Genomic DNA, 19,221 nt, shown 5'->3' on the forward strand with positions numbered 1-19,221 from the left:
GACAGACTAGATGTCTGCCTGTCCTGTGTCTGCAGCTAATGATTGCTGTCAGCAGGGGAAGCAACCCTCTCTGTCAGGTGTAGCAGGAACCCCCCCACCCCAATCATTCTGTTTGCACAAACTTCACACACACTCACACTCACACACTACATATGCCACATTTCTGTTATAAATTCATAGAAAATCAACCATACATCGGATTTGCACTGTTCCATTTTTTACTCCATGTGACAAAGACTATCAAAGGATCAAAGGGGGGTGCTTGATTTCTGGTCAGCCATAATCTCTTCAGCATACCAGCACATCCACAGGAACCCTGCCCAGTTGCTATGTCAACCCTGATAATCCCAGACAGAAGACAATCAAAAATCACAAAGAACAGTGGATTCACCACAGGCTGAAACAAAGGACAATGATCAGATCTTCCCTCTGGGGGCAGGAAACTGCAAACTCCCCTTTGTCTCCTGGAAGTGACTCATGGGGAGGGGGAAAGGAGGAACCAGCCGGGTGACAGGACACTCAGGTTACCACCACAACTCCTCCCTCAACCCCTCCTTTCTGTAATGTATGCATGATGTCAACCCTTTCTGTAACGTATGCATGATGTCAACCCCTCCTTTCTGAAATGTATGCATGATGTTTCTGGGGGTGGGCTTGACCTAGAGGAGGGGAATTTCAAAAGTTTTTATAAGGTCTTGCAGCCCATTGTTCTGGGTCTTTTCTCTCTCTTGCTAGTGAGGGAAACACCCTGTTGCAACAGATCAATAAAGGCCAAGCCTACAGGCTGCTGTTTTGCTCCAAGTTATCCTGGTTGGTGTCTTTACTTTTTGTCCAAGAGAGCCCTCAGATTTTTCCGTTAACAGTTGGCGACCACGAAGGGACACTTGGTTCTCCTGTAAAGGTGAGAGGGGAGATAGAAGGGATCGGGCGCCACTGGGCAACCTTAGCCCAGGGATCCTTCTTCCTCTCCCTGCCTCCTCTTTGCGGGCGGTAATCAATCGTCACCAAAAGCTCAACCAGGGGAGCAAAGGCGAGGTCAAGCCGGCTAAAAAAAGAAAAGGATCCTGGGATTTGTGGGGGACATCTTCGAACGTGAGTATGGTTTGAAGTAAATGCATTGGGAGGGGGGTGGAAAAGTAACGACCCCACGACAGCCAGACTTTCCTTCTTTCATTTCTGGCGTAGCCCCTCGGAGTCGGCCGGGTGCGCTCTAACTTTACCCTTTTCTAACCCGATTCTCCCCTTCGGAAAGTGGCCAGGGAGATCGCGGAACTTTACTGTGTGGCGCATACCTCTCGGAGTCGTCTGGGTACGCCAAAACCTTTCTCTTTCTCTCCCCTCAATTTCTTACACGGTGTGTTGCCGGGGAAATTGTGGTACCTTTTGCTGTTTTCCGATGTTCCCCCCCGGGGTCGTCCAGGAACATCTTAATCTCTCTATCTCTTTTCTCCCCCGTTTTCCGTCTTGGAATTGAGTCCGGGAAAGCGTGGCTCTTTTACTGTTTCTCTGACATCCCTCTCTCGGAGTCGTCCAAAGGAGTCTTTCAAGTATTCTCTTACTCTCCACCTACCCTAACTATGCAAATGAACCTTCCCCTCCTGCCTGGCGACCTTTGTTAGGGATGACCTGGGTATGCAAGAACGCAAGGTCGTTTGCTCCCCTTTCAAAACTCTGTTTTCTCGGACCCCAATCTGGCACTGCACAGCGCAGGCGTCCAGTAGGGAGCCCAAACTTAGTCTCAAAGGCTAGGCAGGAGGCTGTTGTGGAAGGTAGAGGGGAGGTTCACAATTGGGGCCCCACACTAGGATTAGTCTTGAAAACAGTACTGTGGTTTAGGTTTCCGGGCAGCGACCCGTGGTTTAGGTTTCCGGGCAGCGACCCGTGGTTTAGGTTTCCGGGCAGCGACCCGTGGTTTAGGTTTCCGGGCAGCGACCCGTGGTTTAGGTTTCCGGGCAGCGACCCGTGGTTTAGGTTTCCGGGCAGCGACCCGTGGTTTAGGTTTCCGGGCAGCGACCCGTGGTTTAGGTTTCCGTTCAGGCTTGAGGTTTTTAGCAAATAGCTCGTGGTTAAGAAACAAGTAGGGATTGCGCTAAGTCAAGGATATCCCAAATACTGAAAGAATCTTTCTTCTACCCCTTTCTTTCCCATTGCCCCTCCTCCCTTGTGTGTGTGTTTCCACTCTTTCTGTCTTTAGCGTACTTCGTTAACGAAAAAAAAACCCCCAATAATAACATATGAGAGAATGGGAGCTCACTAAACACCCTAGCTGGACTCCTCCTGGCAACAAAGCTTCCATGAAGCCTTTGCCCCAGAGAGGACTCTAATATGCCCCTCCAGCTTGTCATCTCCAATTAGAGAAAAAAAAAATAGAAATAAAATAAAGGGGCAAAATGGTCTTTCCAAGTACAAAGTACGAGACCGTTGTAAACTTTAGTGGGTGGCTTAGGCCCACCACCTAGAACCCAGGGCACAGTGGCCACCTCAGGGATCCTTCAACAAAATCAGGGTGTGAACTCTTAGGGAGAGCTGAACACATCAAATTTGTGTTGTTAAACTATAATCTAAAGCTAGAACATGAAACTGTAAACTTAATGGTGCTCAGAGGCAAAAAAAATAAATAAATAAAAAAAATGAATAAGAGATGTATTCAAAGATTTAGAAATATTTCAAGGGTTTGTATTTACATTGGCCTTGGCATCCACAGACTGTTCTTAAATGCACATAGTTTTAAATTGCAAGCTTGCTTCAAAATTTTAAATCTAAGGAAGCCATGTTGCGCCTATCGATCTTAAAACAAAACAAAATGGAGAATGGAGTGTGCAAATGTTTGTTATTTGAGAGAGGCTCTAAAAGAGAGTTTCCCTCCCAAGTGGTGAAATCCTGTATACGTGCTACTTGTGTTCTGAAAGGGGGATTACCCCACCTCTTTCTTCTAGTTTTAAGTGAGGAGGGTGATTCTAAGTCTAATGGCAAATGATGTTTGTTGTAACTTTTAAGTTTGTGAGAAGGAGAAGTTAACCTAATGTTTCTGCTGCAAAAGCCTAGTTGAGCACAACTGCTCTCTCAAGCTAAAATGCAGTGTATGTATTTCATTAAGCGTATGCCTATAAAAGTATGGTGTTCATTCTAAGAAAAAATATTTGAGTCCAGTTTTAACTTCGATTTGATTGGACAGAAGAGTTATTGTAAGGCTCCTGATATCAGTCTCTATAAGACTTCATGGCCTCTTTTGTTAGAAAATGCCCCCCCCTCCCCCTTGTTTTTTCACTCTGCCTCTTTCAGTTGTTTTCTCCCTTCTTACTTCTGTGCTAGGTAAATTTACTCCCGAGTAAGCTTCCTTTAAAGGAAACTGCAAAGGGGGGAGGGGGCAACACTTGTGTATTCCCTTTAAAAAAATCAAATCTAGGGCTGCTTTAACTGTGCTTTATAAGAGATCCTCTCAGGAGTATAGATGTTTCCTTTCCCAGCTGTAAATCTGTACTTAAATGTGTATGCCTCTTTGGTAGTACAAATCTTGCTGTGAAATCTTGCTGTGAACCCTATATTTTGGAGGGTTGGACTAGATGACCACAGGGTCCCCTTTCAACTCTCCCAATTTGTGGCTGTGTGGAAGACCATGTGTCTGCAAGCATTGGAGGGTAATTCTTAAATTCTGGTGTGGTAATGGAGTTGAAATTCAGCCTAGCTTTGCTCTTTAGTTTTAAAAGGTGAGAGGTGAAGCCCAACTGGTAATATCAAGCATTTGAGTGATTACAGTGTTTGCAAATGGTAAGGCTGAAATGGCTGAGAATGTTAAAAAAATAAAAAAATAAAAAAAAAACAACCTATGAATTCTAACTCTGGTCATTTTTACTCATAAATAAGAGAGCGGTTGATTGTTCCGCGAATGGCCAGAGGGATATTAGCCCTTTCCTGTACATAAAGGAAGCAGTCTCAGTTTGCTTGGGCTGAAATTGCTAGCTTTGGTGAATACTTAAATTGCTGAGTTTCTCTTTTTGGTTTAAAATCAAACCCTGTTTTCAAAATCTACTCCTTACCCTTCCCTTCCCTTATTCAAATAGTAATTTAGCCAAAGGATGCAACATTTTCAATAGTATAAAAGGTTTGCTGAGACATGAACTCTGCACATGCACAGAGGCTAGATCAGCTAAAGAAGAGAGAGAGAGGAAGGGGGGAACTGTAAGGGGGGAGAGGAGGTTTCTTCCAAATGTAAAAGAAAACTCGGAACCATTGAGGAACCATTGAGGGAAATCACCCTTAATCTGTTTTTGCTCCAGGGGCTACTTAAGACAAAAGGCTAAAAAAAACAAAACAAAACAAAACAAAGCAACAACTAGCCCATCAAAAGTCAAGAGCTTTCCAAGTTCCAAATCTTAACATGCCAAATTCTTTTCACAGGTAAATATCAAAGCATTCCCCCCTCAATGGGAATTTTAGGAACAGCATTTCCTGACAGGCCTCTCACATGAAATAATTTTCCCTTTTAACAGGATATGTGAACCCCGATAACAAAGTGTTTGTCCCTTTTTCCTCCCACAGCAACTTTCTTCCTGTTCTGTGAAACAAGTCTGAATCCCTGCTATATTAGTAACTTCCATCTCTTTATGGCTTTGACACTTTTTTTTTAAAGTTACAAATAATCTGTTTTCATTTATTTAATCTGTTTCTCCATGATGTCTATGAAGTTAATCGAAGCACAACCAAACATTGTTTGGTGAATGGTATTTGTTTACCCTTTTGCCTGAGCATTTCTTATTAATTCTGTCATTTTGGCTAGTGCAAGGTACCTGCACAACTTTAAATTGCCATTCATTTTTCTTGGTATTAACTCATTTCCCGTATTAACATTACAGTTGATGTTGTCACATCAAGAAACACTATTTTATTTTCATTTGGGATGTTAGAATGCCAAAACAGATTACTTCAGGTTACTTATTAATTGTGTGTTTTAGCATTTATTTATTTGGTTCCTCATAGGTCATTTTGTGTGTGTGTGTTTTACTTTGGGGACATGTTCATCACATGTTGAAAGTCAGTTTCATGAAGTTCTTTATCAAATAGCACATGGTGAATTTAAAGTTTTTTCCCCATGGTTTTCCCATTTTTTTCAGTCTAGTAGTAATCTGTGTGGTTTTGATAATATATATAATAATAATTCTTTTCTAAATCTGATGTCTTTGTGTCAAGTTTGTTTTCATCTGACTGGTAATCTAATTTTTTGCTTTCTTTTGCATTTCTTAACCTTTGTATTTTTTACAGTTCTCTTTCTCTCCAAAGTGAAGGAAAGCAAACGAACTTGGCAGATAATAACAGTAGTTATAGGAAAATGTGATAATAATATTGGAATGAATGAAACGCTTAATTCGCTAAGATTTTTATTATTTGCAGCTTCCCATGGAAACTGGAGGACATCCTTTTGCCTTTTGCCCCTTCCTTTTCTAACTGTCTTTAAGCCCCAAAACCCTGCCCCTTACAGGATATCACCTATACAGATGTGCAATGATGAAAAGCAGCAACAACCCCTCAACTCAGTTCTTCCGCCAACTCAGTTCTTCCGTCATCACAAGAAACCAGAGTTTTCAAGTGCCCACAGCTATCTCTTTCAAAGGATATAGACTGCCAGGGGAGTGGGCCTGACGAAGGGGGGTGGAGTTGACTTGCAAGGACATCTTTTCACTTGAACCTCAAGCCTCTGTGTTCCAGGATTCAAAAGATACATGCGTAAAAGATCACAATTGTGTCAAGATATGCAACTGATATTTAATTAGTTTGTTTTGTATTAAGTGTTATTATGTAGGAATGTTGAAATGTGTCTGACAGTGTGTTATTTCCACAAGGGGGGGTATTTTTGTGTGTAATTTTTATGTTTAATGTCTTATTGCTTGCATACCAATTCTCATGCATTTTATACTTTCTGATAGCTCACACTATTGTGTAGTCCAATGTTTAGATAACCACATTTCATTGTCCCACCTGGCACTCTGCCAACTTTCCCTATCCATTTTAAAATGTGCAAAAACTTGCTTTACCAAGGAGAAGCTTATAAGATACATGAAGGTGCACATGCTTTGGTTTAGCAGGAATGATCCCTTATAGAGTTAAATTGACTTATTTGGACAAAGTGCCCTTTTAAGAACGGTTTTTCCTTTACAGACTGGTTTGAAAGGTTGAGAACCATGGGCACATAAATTCAAATTGGACTCAGTTTGAATTGGGCAAGTGTATCCAGGCTGCAATTAGCTTTTTGGTCCTTAAAGTGCAAGTGATCAACTTCCAAGGACTGTGAGACCAGAGCCTGTAATAAATCCCATGGATTTTGGCCAAGGCAAAGACATTTCTCTCAGGACGTGTCCGAAACCTGTGCCAGCTGTGGTGGGTACCAGGCTACATGATAAATATGAAAGCCCTAAGTGGATTCACCAGGGATTACCACTACTGCGACACCATGCCGATGTGAGACCACAGAAGAGCTACCTTGACACCTGAGAACACACAAATGGCGGGGGGGAAGCAAACTGCACTTTTCAGTCATTAGTGGACCTTCCTGCCTAAATGTAAAGCATAGATCACTATTGAGAAAATATTTCTTCCAAGGTGCTAGAATACCACAAGTAACTGAGCAGTGCACTGTTACACCATTGGACACACACATCTGGGACGGAGAATACCAGGTTATTATTTACCACCTTAAATTGTGCGGAGAAAAGGATTGCAAAGTAGCCACCTTTGCAATCTTATCTCCGAAGGGGGGAACTGTAGCAGGAACCCCCCCACCCCAATCATTCTGTTTGCACAAACTTCACACACACTCACACTCACACACTACATATGCCACATTTCTGTTATAAATTCATAGAAAATCAACCATACATCGGATTTGCACTGTTCCATTTTTTACTCCATGTGACAAAGACTATCAAAGGATCAAAGGGGGGTGCTTGGTTTCTGGTCAGCCATAATCTCTTCAGCATACCAGCACATCCACAGGAACCCTGCCCAGTTGCTATGTCAACCCTGATAATCCCAGACAGAAGACAATCAAAAATCACAAAGAACAGTGGATTCACCACAGGCTGAAACAAAGGACAATGATCAGATCTTCCCTCTGGGGGCAGGAAACTGCAAACTCCCCTTTGTCTCCTGGAAGTGACTCATGGGGAGGGGGAAAGGAGGAACCAGCCGGGTGACAGGACACTCAGGTTACCACCACAACTCCTCCCTCAACCCCTCCTTTCTGTAATGTATGCATGATGTCAACCCTTTCTGTAACGTATGCATGATGTCAACCCCTCCTTTCTGAAATGTATGCATGATGTTTCTGGGGGTGGGCTTGACCTAGAGGAGGGGAATTTCAAAAGTTTTTATAAGGTCTTGCAGCCCATTGTTCTGGGTCTTTTCTCTCTCTTGCTAGTGAGGGAAACACCCTGTTGCAACAGATCAATAAAGGCCAAGCCTACAGGCTGCTGTTTTGCTCCAAGTTATCCTGGTTGGTGTCTTTACTTTTTGTCCAAGAGAGCCCTCAGATTTTTCCGTTAACACAGGCAAATCCCTAACCCTAAGGGACCTGGCTCATTCTCTCCATTAGGGGATTGCAGGCCATATTGCTTAGAATGAAAGCCATATGCTTTTCACTGTTTGCATTTCTCTTTTTAGTACAATTAAAAGAAAACAGAAAACTACAGAAGGAAAAAGGTATGTCTTATAAAATGTTTCTGTTTTTAAACAACCATTTGTTCCAATTAAAATATAACCACATATCCCAGTTCTCTTTCTTTGTGACAAAACACATGAAAGAAGAAGGTATTAGATTGGAGGGTTCACATTGGCAGGCATTCCATTAGTTAGGGGCCTTAGATTAAGCCACAATGATGACACCAACACAGATTTTTAAAGATCGCTGGGCCTGAAGGTTTTGTTCTTCCTTCAATCACCATCTGCCATTGCATAGATTTCCCTCAGTTTTGTAGCTAGCCTTTGTCATTTTTGTATTAAAAAATAAACCATCAAGATTATCCCTGTGCTATGAAGCATTTTCTGCCAGTCTGAGCCAAACATTAAACACAGGACATTATCTGGGGTGGAGCGTTCCAAGCACTTCCCTGTAACTGATTTGTGGGTTAGGGGCTGATGTCAGAAACCTGGTTCTCCAGGACCCAGAAAATGAGGCAGGAGACGGGGTAGGAGAGGAGAGTCAGCCGGCAGAAGAGACAGGAGGCTGGTCTTTTCAAAATGACACCCCGTTTCTAGACCTGGCACTCCCTTATCAAAGGGAGGGGGAGGGCTGGAAGACAGCTCAGACGAAGACAGTCTGCCAAGGGGTCGGGTGACTCCGGAACCACTCTCTAGTGACAGTGATGGAGAACCAATTAACACTCTCAGTCCGAAGTCCCAAAGTTGGGCACACCTATAGGAAGAACGTAAACACAGAGGCAGGCTTAAGAGGTTTTGGCACGGATCTTGTTGGAAACATAACCAGAAAGACTCAGATTCGAACATCTTTGATGTGTGGTGGAAGTGTGCGAGAGCAGCTCTGTGAATATGCTTGTAAATAAAGCTCAATTGAACTGATAACCGTGTTTGCTGGACTGTTCGCTGCTAACAATCATTATAGCTGAATGGAAACACTGTCCCCTGCTGAATATAGCCTTGATCAACTCCTCTGTGACTCTCTGTTGGTAGTGAGAGAATAAGCTAAGTCTGATTGAGTCCCCCACTCCATGCACAGTTTCCATGGTGTTCTGTCTTTACTTATTAAGGACCGACACCCCAGTATCTCCTGCATCTTCTTATTCAGATCTCTTAACTGCCATGTAACTACTTTACTTGGACTTCCTTGTCCACTGCTCTGGTCCACAGCTGAGGCGACAAAAGAAACCCTGCAGCTGTTGCCATTTCTTTTTGGCTTGGTCCTAATGAAAGTTTTGCCCGGTTGTAGATGTGGATGTTTCTTTTGATGCGCTAACAGAGTTACCTTTGTTTTTCACGTACCTTTTGGATTTTGAATTAAATGTTAGATGATGTAATTCCTGCATGTATTCATTCTATTTCTATGCTGCTTTTCACTCCCATGAGTCACAAAGTGGCTTACAAACAATAACGTAATAGAACATCACAATCACAACATAAATCACATAAAATTTACAACTCATCAGTAAAACAACCACTTTCTATAACTAACAAAGCAACAAAATAACTAACAAAACAGATTAAACAGCAAAACCACAAAGAAGTCATAATCTAAAATTCACAAAGCATGACAGCACTCATAATCCACAAAACAATATTAACAACATTAACAACAAAAGGAAACTAAGCACTGTTGAATTCATACACACACACACTGTCCCACACCCCTTGACTCACAGGCTGGATCTAGATGCATCAAAGAAGCTTCAAATTTTAGTTAAGGGCATTGTAAACTTTTTAATGAGAAATCAGCTTAGCAAAAACAGGACTCCACATCGCCATCTGGTGTCACAGTGTTATACTGCATATACTATGCATACAAATCGCTTTTACTTTACCAATCTAGCTGAGTCTATAGTCTTCCAGTCAGTTCATCAAAAGACATATACAAATAACGCCTATACCACTCTGAATGGTATTTGGTTCTTTGTAGAAATCCCCCTGTCATATCTATGCCACTCACCTCAAGGGACCTGAATCATCCCTTCTATTAGGGGATTGGCGGGTGATATTGCTTAGAATGAAAACCATATACATTTCTCTTTTTTAGGACTATAGTATTACAAGAAAACAGAAAATTGCAGGAAGAAAAAGGTATGCCTTATAAAATGTTTCTGCTTTCGAACAACTGATCCAATTAAAATATAGCCATATATTCCATTTCTCTTTGTTTGTGGCAAAACACATGAAAAAAGTAGGTATCAGTTTGGAGGGTTAAGGTGCTCAGTAGTGGGCATTCATTTAGTGAAGGGCCTTTGATTAAGCCACAGTGATGATACTGGCACAGAGTTTTAAAGATCACTTGGCCTGAGCATTTTGTTCTTCCCTTGATCACCACCTGCCACTACCTAGATTCCCCTCAGTTGTACAGCTTGCCTTCGTCATATTCAATATATATATATTATCATTACCTCTGTGGTGTGTGGAGAAGTGCTGTGGGCCAGCTCGCTGGATAGCTTGTGCCAACATTGCTGGTTGTTATGTGAAAAGAACTACCGTACTTACTAAGAATTACTTTTCTTCATTCCTTTATTCACAGAGTTCTGAGAGGCCTGTTCCTTCAGATGTGAGAACAACATACTTTTTTTCTTTCTTTTTTAAAACTTTATTGAGTATTTGCAGAGGTACATTGGGAGATACCACAAAACAGAACACCATAACAAAACAATACAAAAAATATGGGAAGAACCACTTGTCTGCTAAATAAAATAGTCAATAAACCAAACGCTCCAATTCCAGGGGGCTAAGGCTCTGTGAGTTCTCCCAAACTTTTTTTTTAGGGGGCTGCCCCCCCTTCCACTGTTGAGGCTGAATGTGGAGCCAGGCACGGAGCAAGCTTCATGTCAGGGCCCCCTCCGTGTTCTTTAGAAGATGACACTTCTGCAGTAGACATACTTGTAAATATAAGTAGCACAGTATACAAGCAAAGACAATGGGCTTTAGTGGTGGGAGGGAATCAGAAAGTTCTGCACACCTTGTGTTGTGCCGCTTATTCAGATGATCCTGTAAAGCACAACCCAAATCTTCCTTTGTAATCATCCTTCCAATCCCAAAAGGATGTAATAAAGATCCAGGAAATGCTTTTACTTGCCATCAAAAGCTGCAAGTGAATTTCTTTTTGTTTTGTTTTTTAAAACAATGACAATGGAGGAGATTCCTCTGTAGCACTGAAGAAAATGTCCAGATTCAAAAAAAACCCAACTATGTTAAATAGTGAAATAGTGAATTGCTGGATGCAGGTTGGTGCAATCTTACAGTGGTACCTCGGGTGATATGCACCGGTACGCTGTACTGCCACCTCTTTTCCCCCAGCCACCATCTTGCCAGCGCCATTTGCCCTCCCACCCACTTGCTTGCTCCCATACACACCTTGCCCCTTCCGCCACCCCTGCCCTGCAGGAACGGCCTCCCAGAGGAACTTTGATGCAATCCTTTTACAATCTCAAAAGCGCCTTCCTCTGCTCTAGCGCATCCTTTTTCCAGTCAGCAGACACCTTCCTGGAAGGCACTTTGGAGATCGTGAGGAAATATGTCCCATTGACCTCCATGGGATTTACTTCTGAGTGAAAATTCCTAGGAATGGGATGTTGAATTGAAATTTCTATTTATCACATGGTACAATGGCAGCTTGTTGAACGTGGCATCGTTGTCCAATTAATGAAATCCGTTTTCTTTACTTTACAGTTGACGTGGTCTTCGACCCAGAGTCAGCTCCCTCACAACCGGAAGTGTCCAGAGTTAGGAAAAGTGTTTCAGACACAGGAAATATTTCTAAGTTTTTTTACTACAGTGATATGTTAACCCTCCATACCTTCATTGTGGCAGCACACAGTTTTTCTGAAGACAAATATTACTGGGAAGTGGAAGTTGGACAAAAAGAAAATTGGGACTTAGGGGTTGCTTCTCATTCTGTTCATAGAAAAGGGAAGGCCAAACTGCGTCCTAAGAATGGCTACTGGGTCATGGGACTTGATGGTGGGAAAGATTACTGGGCTCAGACAAAGCCAAGGACCCATCTAGAAGTGACTGGAAATCTTACAAATATAGGAATGTTCCTAAATAAGGAGAAAAGTTCCAGAACCCTATCTTGTTATGACGTCAACACAAGAAGTAAATTGCACACTTTCTGTATCTCCTGTCCTGACAAGCTTTATCCTGTCTTGTCCATGGGCCCTGTAACTGCAGAGATAGATCACTGGAAAAATCAATATTCCATTGTTTGAAGATAAGCAGATTGTTCAGAAAGATGAGAGGAGGGAGTGCCACACCTTAGTTCCATCAGCATCATGGATGAATAATTTTGCATATACTTCTCACAGATAAGTTCTCAAACCCCAATAGCAAAGCAAGTCTTGACTTGCCTCGATGAACCATAACGTGTGAGATTATCCATAAAGAATGTGCATTTCTTGTGAATCCTAACAGTTATTCATGGACAATTTACTTGACAGATTCAATTTACTTGACAGAAAGACTTACCGGTATCCAACAAACATTGTAACTGGAGATTTTTATCCCAGGCTGTACAGTGGTACCTTGGTTCTCGAACTTAGTTCATTCCGGGAGTCCATTCGACTCCCAAAACCGTTCGAAAACCAAGCCGCACCTTCCGATTGGCTGCAGGAGCTTCCTGCACTCAAGCGGAAGCCGCGTTGGACGTTCCACTTCCGAAAAACATTTGCAACCAGAACACTTACATCCAGGTTTGCAGCATTCGGGAGCAGATTTGTTCAACAACAAAGCCGTTCGAGAACCAAGATACCGCTGTATATGTTTTGGGAATTAAATTGTGTGTTTTTTAATTAATAATTTTTTATTAATTTTCAATTACAGTCCAATAACAGCCTCATCATAACAATACCAATTTATAATGCAAGTATTAATACCAATCGTTCAAATACCAAATTATATAATTTAGATAAAGTCCGTCCCCCCACGTGCTAGATGTGATGGTTGCATGGTGTGTTTTTTACTTCTGCATTCAAAATCTTATTAATTCCAATTACATTCCAATCATAATAATAATTCTCATACAACAACTGCAATATTAATAACTTCTATTTGTGATGACACATTAAATGATCTATAAAACTACTAGTGAGGAACTCAAACTATATCCTATATCTTTTTCTGTGTGGCAATTATTCTGTCCATAGTGTTCTTTCCTGTCCTTGTAAGATGTTATGTCTTTCTTTCCCCCAGTTGTTGCTGTTATGCATCTTGTCTTGGGTGAAGCTGATATCCCACTGTTCCATAAATTTCTCATTTGCTCCTTCCCATGCTTCATTGTTTTGCAACTTTAACAACAGCTGCAAGGGTCATTCTGTCCCAGTAAATATTACCCAGTAAATATTACCATTTTTCCTCTCAGCTTGGGAAGGAGAGCAATCTGTCGAACTGCAAGGGACTCAGTAGAGAACCTTATCAGTTCTTTGGCAGTTTACAGACTCCTTTCATCCTTCCTCCCAACTGAAGATATATGAGCAATTATACTTCTAATTAAATTAAATTCCAAGTCCTCTAAGCGTTATTCAGTTCACTGAATAAAGGATGGGAAAGAGTCAGCTCTAAATTTCCATTGTATACCTTTTGCAAAATAGAGCTTCCCTCACTTTTTCCTTTTTTTTGTGGTGGAAAGATACATAAATAGAGCAATTATGGGGTAAATGTAACTTATTCTTTGCTTTCGTTGCTTATATTAAATTGATGTTTTATTCGCTGATTTGCTGTTTTTAAAATGACATTTTGCAAGCTAATTTCACGGCCCTCTTGCTCCAAAAGATACATATATTTCATTCAAGGAAGTACATAAAGAATCTGGGACACCCTGAAGAGCTATCGCCTATCAATATGGACAATACTAAACTACACACTCAAATAGTCTTGAGCTTCAATAAGACACTACCTAGGTGTATTTGGGCAGCTCCAAATTACAAACTAATTACAGTAGTACCTCAGGTTAAGTACTTAATTTGTTCCGGAGGTCCATTCTTAACCTGAAACTGTTCTTAACCTGAAGCACCACTTTAGCTAATGGGGCCTCCTGCTGCTGCCATGTCGCTGGAGCATGATTTCTGTTCTCATCCTGAAGCAAAGTTCTTAACCTGAAGCACTATTTCTGGGTTAGGAGAGTCTGTAACCTGAAACATATGTAACCTGAAGCATATGTAACCTGAGGTACCACTGTATGTGGTTTATAAAAATTCATTGACAGTAATGTACAAAAAAATCAACACCTTCTTAAATGGGAAAGAACACTCCTTTCAATAATGTCTCTGGCCCCATCTGACTCCTGTGTTCTGTGATGGTTTGAAGGAGGAGCACAAACGAAGTGAATTTCTGAACATGCATAGGTTCCTTGATAGGTTACAGAGTCCTTCAAGATCAGGATTTTCAAATGTAGAAAAGTCTACACACAAAACTATATGTGTGTAGATTCCTCAGTCCATATTCTCAGTCCATGTTTAATGTTTTATTGTGTTTTTAATATGTGTTGGAAGCCGCCCAGAATGGCTGAGGCAACCCAACCAGATAGGTGGAGTATAAACAATGAAATGATAATGATGTTCTTCTTGTATTCCTTGGTCTTCATTTGAGTATGTTAGCCTACCTAACTTCTGATTGGTGGTGCAGTGATATTAAAAGTGTGACAGTGTGACAGTTACCTAAAGTACCCCCCCCCACAGACACACACGACCAGAAAGGTCACCAAGATTATCAAATAAGAATTTGCTGAAATCATCCAGCAGCATCCCAAAAGCAGGCCTTCTCCATAGTGAGTCCAGGGTTTGGGAGTCCAGGGTCTAAAATTACCTAAACAGCAGCACTGAAATTGTGAGATCAAATTTTGGCCACGATGAAAAGGCACTCTGTGCATGCTTGTTGTGACATTTCACAGAAGGAGTCTGGGCCAAAGATAAAAGAAGTGATGCTAAGTGGCTGAGCAACAATGGAGCTACGTGACCAAGACCAGCTGTGGCTGCAAGAGATTTTTTTAAAAAATAATAATAATACACTGCTAATGAGACCATGAGAGTTTTTTGCACCTTTACTTTGGAAAACGTCTCTGATGTAACACAGTATTTTCCATCTGACTTCTTTCCCATTTAGCAAATACTTGACAGCCTGTCATTTTAAAACTTAAACACCAGAGGGAGCTAAACACATACAGCTTCTTGCAGAATTGATTTTTATTTTTTAACAAATCTGACTGTACTTCTCAGGAGGCAAGTACTGTCTATATGAAAACACATGTAACAGTCCAGAATTATTATTATTTTAAAGCGGGGAGTGGAATTTGGATCAAAGCCCAACAAAAGAGACTGTGTTTAATCCTTAACCTGCATGCATCCCCTCGCTACAATTTCAAATGTGAAATTGCAGCAACACGGCAATGGCCCCATCTCATCCTTCAATTTATAACTTATTCATTCACTTTTTAAAAAGAGCAAGATCCCTATGCCCTCACAGGTGGTTTAGCAATCATGTCACCTCTGCTCAGGAGATAATAAAATTATTATTAATAACAATACTACTAATAATAATAATTAGTAACGCGGGTGGCGCTGTGGTCTAAACCACAGAGCCTAGGGCTTGCCAATCAGAAGGTCGGCGGTTCGAACTCCCGTGACAGGGTGAGCTCCCGTTGCTCAGTCCCTGCTCCTGCCAACCTAGCAGTTCGAAAGCACGTCAAAGTGCAAGTAGATAAATAGGTACCGCTCTGGTGGAAAGGTAAACGTTGTTTCCGTGCACTGCTCTGGTTTGCCAAAGCGGCTAAGTCATGCTGGCCACATTGGCCCAGAAATGGAAACAAGAGGAAGTACCGACGATACAAGATTGGAGATCGAAATTAACGGACTATGCGGAACTGGACAGATTGACTGGGAAAATAAGATATATTCGAAACCAAAAGTTCATCGAAGATTGGGGAAAGTTTGTAGATTATCTGAAAAATGTATGTGATGTGCAAACAACGCTAGTGGGGTTTCAAGAAGCACTGTAAAAGTATGAGATGTATTGTCAAAAAGAAATAGAAAGGGGAGAGAAGACAAATGGCAATACAATGAAGGGAATGCGTATTGAAGAGTAAATATGGATGATTACCAGAGAAGCGGAAGGAAGTCAAAAAGTTTAATTTGTTAAAACATGGAGAAAAATGTACAATTGTGTTGGAAAATTAATAAAAATGATATATATATATATATAAAAGTCATGCTGGCCACATGACCTGGAAGCTGTCTGTGGACAAAACGCCAGCTCCCTTGGCCTATAGAGTGAGATGAGCGCGCAACCTCAGAGTCATCCGCAACTGGACTTAACAGTCAGGGGTCCCTTCACCATCACAGAGATTTGAAACTTTCTGGTTCCTTTAGTTAAATCTTTTTATTTTACTGTCCCAGGGAAGAAGCTCAGTTTTTCTTTTCCAACAGACATTCAACGTTCTGTGGTTACTACCCAGTCTTCATTGGGCTGTATGTGTTTGTTTCTCGGGGGGGGGGCTAAATAATAATAGTTTTCCATACCTTGGGGTTCCCTAGAGCAGTGTTCCCCGACCTTGGGCCTCCAGCTGTTTTTGGACTACAATTCCCATCATCCTTGACCACTGGTCTTGCTAGCGAGGGATGATGAGAGTTGTAGTCCAAAAACAGCTGGAGGCCCAAGGTTGGGGAACACTGCCCTAGAGCATATCAATACTTCTCTTTTGCTTCTTGGTGGCATCATTTTAGCTCCAACCCTGTTAGGACACACTACCTGAGTTTGATATTAGGAGTGATGAAGGAATCCAAGATTTTACTATAGTCATGATTGCTAAGCACCATGCCCACCCAGAAACAAAAGGTAACAGCAAAGACACAAGACTGTGCCTTTCTAACTTAGTTCTTACTTCATGCAAGATGGAAGGCTGTTACCAAGAAGGAACATAGCCCACTATTAATACTGCAAGCCAAACGTGGCGCTGAAGTTGGTTTTGATTTGTAGCCAGGAAACAAACAAACAACCATCAGATTTCCCGCCCAAATCCAGCCCTTAATTGCCTACAGAAACCTTGCGCTCCTTTAACTTAAATGCAGGCTTGCGGTCCTATTCAATGTTCAAAATCTAAACAATCAATTTGCCGTAAATACAAAAAGAGATGCGAGTTCATGTCTATGCTACTATCGTTTGATAGGGAGGGATGGACGTTTCTACCCAATCACAGCAAACATCCGAAAGATCTGTAGATTTTCCCCGAGCATCTAAACCAGGAAATGGACCCTGCGTGTCAGTCTACCCTTCCAAGTCTATGGCGATTTCATGTTCAGCCCCAAGGGCTTGTGGGAAGGCATCTCAGCCCCCACCCACCGAAGAAGTTAAAGAGCCTGCGCAGGTTTAAAGGCTCGCAGTAGCAGCAAGGCGCAAGCCACACAAACCGGCTTAAGCAGCTTGCTGAGCCAATAGGAGCAGCTGTGTGTGAAAGAGCACATTCACAAACCACGGGGAGAAGCAATTGGAAGCAGCCAGTTTTGTGAAGGCAGCGTAGCCCCAAGGCACACACTTAGAGCTTTGTTTTTTAGCAAGGAATGCTGCACCAATGTATGAGGATAAAATTCAAAAAAAAGTATTTGCACCACCTTTTCTGCACATAGTTTGCTGCACCCGGATAGCTTGCACACTTTGTCCTGCCTGGATTATTTACTCCTTTTCTGGGAAACTAACACAGATGACTGCCAAATTAAAGAAGTCCTAACTTTGTAATGTTATTTATTATGCTCACTCACTCTGCTGTCCTGCAGATGTTCCTTATCCTTTCCATTACTCCCATTCTACTCTGGGCATTCTTTTGTTTCTAATCTCTTGCACATATTCACCTATTCCTCAGTTCCAACTACAGTGGTACCTCTGGTTATGAATTTAATTCGTTCTGGAGGTCTGTTCTTAACCTGAAACTGTTCTTAACTAGAGGTGTGCTTTCGCTAATGGGGCCTCTTGCTGCCACTGCACCACCGGCACACAATTTCTGTTCTCATCCTGAGGCAAAGTTCTCAACTCGAGGTAACTTCCAGGTTAGCGGAGTTTGTAACCTGAAGCGTTTGTAACTCAAGATACCACTGTACCTGCTTTTCGTGTTTGTCCCCCATCACACATGCTGTGTAACCCCATCTACTTCCAAATCTCACAGAAATAAGTTTCCTCCATCCCGACCCCTTAAAGATGGACTCTTGCAAAGATAAAGTTGAACACATTTAATACAGTAATGACAACCAGCTGCCTCTAGGCATATTTGGCTTTAGAGCAAAGTACTTGTTGGCTGGTCTTGAGCAAGTAGCTATTGAAAGCCAGTATGCTGTAGGAACAGTGCTGCATTTCGGCCATGGAGACCTCAGTTCAAAGCTTCACCCTGCCATGAAGGTCTTTGCATGACTTTGGGCCAATCGGGATTCTACAGAGTTGCTGTGAAGATGAGGAGCGGCAGGGAAGTCCCATGCATGCCACCCAAAATATGGGCTAAAAATGCAACATATACATCAACGGCCAACGCTCTATTTTATCTCATGGTTGTTCTGAGGATAAAAATGGGATAATCCTGGAGGATGGTGCAATATACACATGATAAATAAATAAAACAAAGAAACAATTGAGTTTAAAAAAGGAAGAACTACGTCCCTAGAACTACTGGGAGGCAGTGCCAAACTCAGCTAGGACTTTTTTTTATCAGCCTCAGGTATGCTGTTTTGGCGAGTGCACCTGTATCAAATTACACTCTGCAACTAGCTCTGGGCCCTTTGTTCTGTGCCAGTCTCTCTACACTCACCAGCATGCATATAAATATTTAGGAAATGGTAATGCTTGACAGCTGTTTAGTAATAAGGAAACAGACACTGCCTGCAGAATTAACCACAATAACACTTAATGGGCAGGTGCCGGGCAGGGTGTATTTACAGCTTTTTTGGCAGGTGATTTTGAAGTATAGGAATGGTGCAGTAAAGATTGGTAAGAGCTGGACTGTGCTTGTAATGCATATTCCTGTGCCTCAACAAGTCAAAAAAGAAACTTGTGTATGGTCACAACTTGCATTGAACGGCGAATTGTGCTGGCAATATCGTGTGTATGTAAATAAAAGGAAATTTTATTAGATTTTATTTATTTCAGTTTTGCAAAACTTCTTAGGAATTGAACAGGAGCTGGAAGTGAGCAGTGAGGTCACCAGGTTTGCTAACAAAGTTATTTAAGGTGGTGAAAATGCAAGGCAAACATGAAAAGCTCCAAACACAGATCTCTCCAAGCTGAGTGAATGGACAATAAAGCCAGATAAATGGCAAATGATGTTCAGTGTAAGTGCTGTGTGATCACACTGGGGCAAAAAGCAAACAGAAAAGCCACCTCCCCCCCCCCCCCCCACAATCTTAGTTTCGCATATATTGAACTGGCAGCGACTGATCAGGAAAGAAATCTTGGGACTGTTGTGACAAACAACTTCATGGAAATGGCAGTGTAATGTACAGCAGCCATGAGGATGGTGGATTCCACACTAGGAATTAATAGGAAAGGAACGGC

The 19,221-nt window shown here is 41.8% G+C and overlaps 1 protein-coding gene across 3 annotated transcripts in view; it reads left to right on the forward strand.

Moving 5' to 3' along the window:
- The window catches only part of LOC308570488 (uncharacterized protein), a 32,491-nt gene extending 18,980 nt beyond the window's left edge, over positions 1-13,511 (forward strand). The window contains exons 8-11 of one of the 3 annotated variants that reach the window (XM_081165381.1): positions 7,654-7,692; positions 9,737-9,780; positions 10,226-10,252; positions 11,371-11,476. In XM_081165381.1, the coding sequence (XP_081021507.1) occupies positions 7,654-7,692; positions 9,737-9,780; positions 10,226-10,233 (91 nt within the window). In that variant the 3' untranslated portion in view covers positions 10,234-10,252; positions 11,371-11,476. Of the gene's footprint in view, positions 1-7,653; positions 7,693-9,736; positions 9,781-10,225; positions 10,279-11,370 lie in introns of those variants that run through there. The other 2 variants (XM_081165380.1, XM_081165382.1) reach the window with 2 other exon arrangements.
- The last annotated feature ends 5,710 nt before the right edge of the window (positions 13,512-19,221 follow it).

This window comes from Podarcis bocagei (assembly GCF_964188305.1).
Source record: "Podarcis bocagei genome assembly, chromosome: 13".
In the NCBI taxonomy this organism is placed as follows: domain Eukaryota; kingdom Metazoa; phylum Chordata; class Lepidosauria; order Squamata; family Lacertidae; genus Podarcis; species Podarcis bocagei.